Raw genomic sequence first — 4,997 nt, forward strand, 5'->3', positions numbered from 1 at the left:
TTATCCAGCCCCATAGCATCTATTTACGTGTTTTGATACATAACTTAGTACACCGATGTTGAATTTTTAACCAAATCACTTTCACCTTTTGCACAAACAGATTTCCTTCTCTCACACTACAGTTCTACAACCATGGTCCTGGATGTTGACTCTTTTTTCTTTTATCAAAATAATGCAATATTGTCATCAAGTTAATTTCAATCTTGTACAACATATATCATATACCTGCTTAAATGCAATTATATTTTAGCGATTTCATGAAAGAACAAATAAAAGGTAGCGGGTCGCTACAAACTACACCAATCACCTTTCCACCTATGTATCATTTTATCTATCTATTTTCGATGTTACAATTATTGTTTAATTTATTTTTAGCTCTCCGTCTAACAATTTCTGTGATTACATCACTTCTGCAGATGACCTATGTCATAACAAGCCCACACAGACCCCAAAAAATCATAATTTGTTGGTTCACATATACTAGTAGTACTTTGACTTATAAAATGAACATAAATCTCAAACCCCTGACGTTCTCTTTAAGCCCGAACAGACAGCACATAAAACCAAGATCGTACCTCTCTAGTCATTGTGGGATAATACCGGCTGATTTCGTATCCCCACCTTCGGACCTGTTGTCATTGTGGGACGTGTCCCCACCTCCGGCAACTTGACGAATCAAGTTTTCGAGAATCGGTTATGACACCATATGTGACATTCCAGGTCAAATCCCGAAGTCTTTTCAAAAACCGGGTCAAATCTCGATTCCGAGTCCGAAATAAGCCGAAACTTACTGTCTCAAATGCAGCCAACTTGGGTAACAACTAGCTCACCACATGCCCATAAAAGATCATGATTTGTTGGTGCACATATAGTATTAGTACTTTGTCTTATGAACAGAAGTCTCAAATTTTCTCGATTTGAGATTGAGGTGTTACGATAGGAATAGTTATGGAGTCTAATTTTTAACATTTTATATTTCGTAATATAGTCTCTCTCTGTCCGGTTTGGATAGAATGAGATTTAAAGAATAATGTGGATAATTTATGTTATTCATTCTAATTTTAAAAGAAAATTGTACAACATTAGTATATTCAATCTGTTCATATTTACAATGTTATGCAATAAACAATACATGGTTATATGTTCTTCATTCAGTTTCTCCATTATTCTAAGAATTACTCGATGATTGTACAGTACAGAGTATTACGGAGAAGTTATAACTCTGATAAAGGGGAGTACCTGGTGCACAAAACTCTTTCATTCTCTCAGAAAAATTCATATATACACAAAATTACCTTTATTTTATCGTAAAGAGGCTGTGATTTACCTAGCAGATAGAATAAAGTAACAAAGACTTACCTGCAACAGTAGTTAGAATTCTGATAGTAGTAGACATAAAGAGTCACAATGATGACTAAAGGGATGAGATGAGACCTTTACCACTTGTTGGATACAATCAGCAGTTGCATTTCTCTTATCATGATGAACTTTAGTTTAATTACATGGCTCCGGGCATGATAAGGTATTCCACTGTGTAATCCAACGGCTAGCTCTTCAAAGTTTTAGGTGTGTCAAAATTTCAATTCAAATGCAAAATTACACTCCTTCCTTCCAATTCTTGTGTTATTAGCATCCTGTGATTCCCATGTATTTAATCAATCCAGAATTGAACACGAATCTGTGAACTTTTCATGTATATATTTTTTCAATCTAGAATTGAACCTTGTGAACTTTAATTTTTTTGAACAAAACTTATATAAGCTAAGTTAATAAGTAGTTTTCAACTCAGATTTTGAGCGTGGATCTGTGTTCGAACTTTCTCAAGACAATTTAAATTCGAAATTATTTAAAGTAGCAAGATACACCAAAATTGTCCCATTTTAGCTCAAAGCACTATCAGAGTAATTTACAAGTAAATAAAACTTACCTATATTAAAAGAGAAAATAAAATTAATTAAGTAAATTCTATAATTATTTCACTTGAACGGTTGCTAGAAGCCATAGAGAACGTAAACAGGTGGATTTAAAATATGTTCACACCGGAACCGTAACAAATGTAAAGAGGTGGATTTAAAATCTGTTTATTAACATTTAGACTCCAAAACAAAATTTTCAAACAATTAGGGTTTACAGAGTAAAAAATATGTGAAATTATGATTTAATCACTGATTTGTACTAGGTTCTTGCTTTTGTTAAAGTGTGTGGGGATTTCAAATTTAAACTGTACTAATTAGTTGGAGCCAATTTCCCCAAAAAATTTAAACCCCCCGCTCATTTTCATCCCACTTTAATTTTCAATTTTCACCGTTATAAAATAACCGCAACCCCCCCATAATCAACAATCCCTATTCTCAAACCCTAGTTTTCTCAAACCCTAATATCTGAAAATGCCATCATTTCAAGAAGAGCCACTACTCGCCGAAAACCCGGATCGATTCTGCATGTTCCCGATCCAATACCCACAAATTTGGGAAATGTATAAGAAAGCCGAGGCCTCATTCTGGACTGCAGAAGAAGTCGATTTATCGCAAGACAATGCTCATTTCCAAACCCTAACTCCCAATGAAAAACACTTCATTACTCATGTCCTCGCTTTCTTCGCTGCTTCGGATGGCATTGTTCTCGAGAACCTCGCTGGTAGGTTCATGAAAGAGGTCCAGGTTGCTGAGGCTAGGGCATTTTACGGGTTCCAGATTGCAATAGAGAATATTCATTCGGAGATGTATAGTTTATTGTTGGAGACTTATATTAAGGATTCGGGTGAAAAGAGTAGGTTGTTTAGGGCAATTGACACGATCCCGTGTGTCGAGAAAAAGGCTAAGTGGGCACTTAGGTGGATCGATGGAGGGGAGTCTTTCGCCGAGAGGCTTATTGCGTTTGCATGTGTGGAAGGAATATTTTTCTCGGGGAGTTTTTGCGCGATTTTTTGGTTGAAGAAGAGAGGGTTGATGCCTGGATTAACCTACTCGAATGAGTTGATTTCGCGAGATGAGGGTTTGCATTGTGACTTCGCGTGTTTGTTGTATGATTTGTTGAGGGTGAAGCCGAGTGAGGAGAGAGTTAAGGGGATTGTGGCGGATGCGGTTGAGATAGAGAGGGAGTTTGTTTGTGATGCGTTACCCTGTGCTTTGGTTGGGATGAATGGGGATTTGATGAGTGAGTATATTATGTTTGTCGCGGATAGGTTGTTGGATGCTTTGGGGTATGGGAAGATGTATAATGTGCAAAATCCATTTGATTGGATGGAGTTGATTTCGCTGCAGGGCAAGACTAATTTTTTCGAAAAGAGGGTTGGGGAGTATCAGAAGGCGTCTGTGATGAATAGTACTGTTAATGGAAATGCAGATACCCATGTGTTTAAATTAGATGAGGATTTCTGAATTTTATTAAGGTTATTGGTAGTTTATTGTTACTAATGATGCGTTCTATATGGGAAATGTTTGTATCTGGTGTTTCTGTTCTGTAATAAGTGGAATGAACACGTAATATACGTTTCCTTTAAGATGATCTAATTAAATTCTTATGCTGCTTCCGATTTTTGTTCCTTGTAGTCAATTGTATCGGGGTTGTCTTGAATGTGGATGTAATCAAGGAAGAGTATGTTTATCGTGACTATGAGCAATTTTATATATATCTCATACAGCTCCAGAAGTCCTAATGTTATTTAACTATACAAAAAGTTTTGTTGATTTGTATTGTACGTGCGATGTGTGTAGAATAGGTACTCTAAAGAAGCCTCCTCATCACATACATATTTCAGATGCAAGGAAACTGTTGGATGTGACAATCGGAAATATTTCCTTTCTTTATTGCTGTTTAGAATTTGTTTGCTTGTTTTCCCCAATTTGTTATTATTTGTCACTTTAAATTTTGTTAGCATTTCTTGCAGTTATGAGGCAGAATCCGAATATAAGTCTTCCTGTCTTTTTGTAGTTCTGTGATTCACAACTAATAAATATAAACATCATTACTTTTATTGAATAATCGTGACTTAATAACAGCTTTTTACTTGATTGATCTGAAAGAAGTCACAGTACAGCTGACTTAAAATTGGGAATTAGCCGCAACTGCTTGTGCAGAGAGCATGGAATATGCTTGTTTATGATTCTATTTCGCTCTTTCATGACCAGGTATGGTGATAGTGCTCATTGACCTTTTTTTAACTTTTATTTGTATCTCTAATTACATGAAAGTTCCCATTACATTTTAGTTACAAGCCCTAGCCAGTCATCGGAAAAGAGCCTTAGAATATATCATCTGAATACACTTCTCTAAAAAGTTAAAAACTTTACACCTTTGCATCTGATATCATTATGCCTGAATAATAATTTTCAAGTCTCAAGGGATGTCTTCCACAGCATTTATGATAATGTATATCATAATGAGGATATTTAGTGTTCTTAATTGATGAATTAGCCAATTATCTTTTATAATTTTTAAAATTAACTGAGATGTGCTCTATTCCAGGAGTATCTGAGTGTATTGTTCCTCGTATGCCTGATTTGGGACTTTTTATGTTTAGGGTATCCTTGTACAAGAAGCTGTAGAGCAGCCGAGCAGGAACACCTATGTAATGGAGTTATCCTTGTTAATGGCTTGGAACCGTCAATGTAGATAGCGTTTATATTCCCTAAGTAGGCTAAATATTTACATCATATTTTACTATTATGTTCATTGATTTCTGTTGAGTTGCTCTGTCACTGGTTTTAATTATCATTTTTACAGTTTCTAAGTTTTTTTTTGTTTGAAGGCATTACAGTTTCTAAGTTAATGGGCTCAACATGAGCAACACAATTGCAGAAAAGGATGCAGTCTGTGTAAGCTACTAACTCTGTTTGTGTGTTAAATTTTATAACTAAGGGCCTGACAAGCTTGCACAAACTGATTGTTCAAAAATAAAAAACTTTACACAATTTATATAACTGTGTGCACCTTTTGGCATTATACTGTTGCTGCACTTGGATACATTCATATTATAACTTAGCCAGAAGAGAACT

The 4,997-nt window shown here is 35.4% G+C and overlaps 1 protein-coding gene across 1 annotated transcript; it reads left to right on the top strand.

The window, feature by feature from the left end:
* Positions 1-2,271: 2,271 nt before the first annotated feature.
* Positions 2,272-3,506, top strand: LOC141672825 (ribonucleoside-diphosphate reductase small chain-like). The gene has a single exon (XM_074479509.1). The coding sequence runs from the start codon at positions 2,388-2,390 to the stop codon at positions 3,378-3,380; it is 993 nt and encodes a 330-aa protein (XP_074335610.1). The 5' UTR covers positions 2,272-2,387; the 3' UTR covers positions 3,381-3,506.
* Positions 3,507-4,997: the final 1,491 nt, after the last annotated feature.

The sequence above is a fragment of the Apium graveolens genome, chromosome 7 (genome assembly GCF_009905375.1).
Source record: "Apium graveolens cultivar Ventura chromosome 7, ASM990537v1, whole genome shotgun sequence".
In the NCBI taxonomy this organism is placed as follows: Eukaryota; Viridiplantae; Streptophyta; class Magnoliopsida; order Apiales; family Apiaceae; genus Apium; species Apium graveolens.

Excerpts from the sequence above, each read along its gene's own strand:
- LOC141672825 (XM_074479509.1), top strand. The coding sequence starts at position 2,388 with ATGCCATCATTTCAAGAAGAGCCACTACTCGCCGAAAACCCGGATCGA.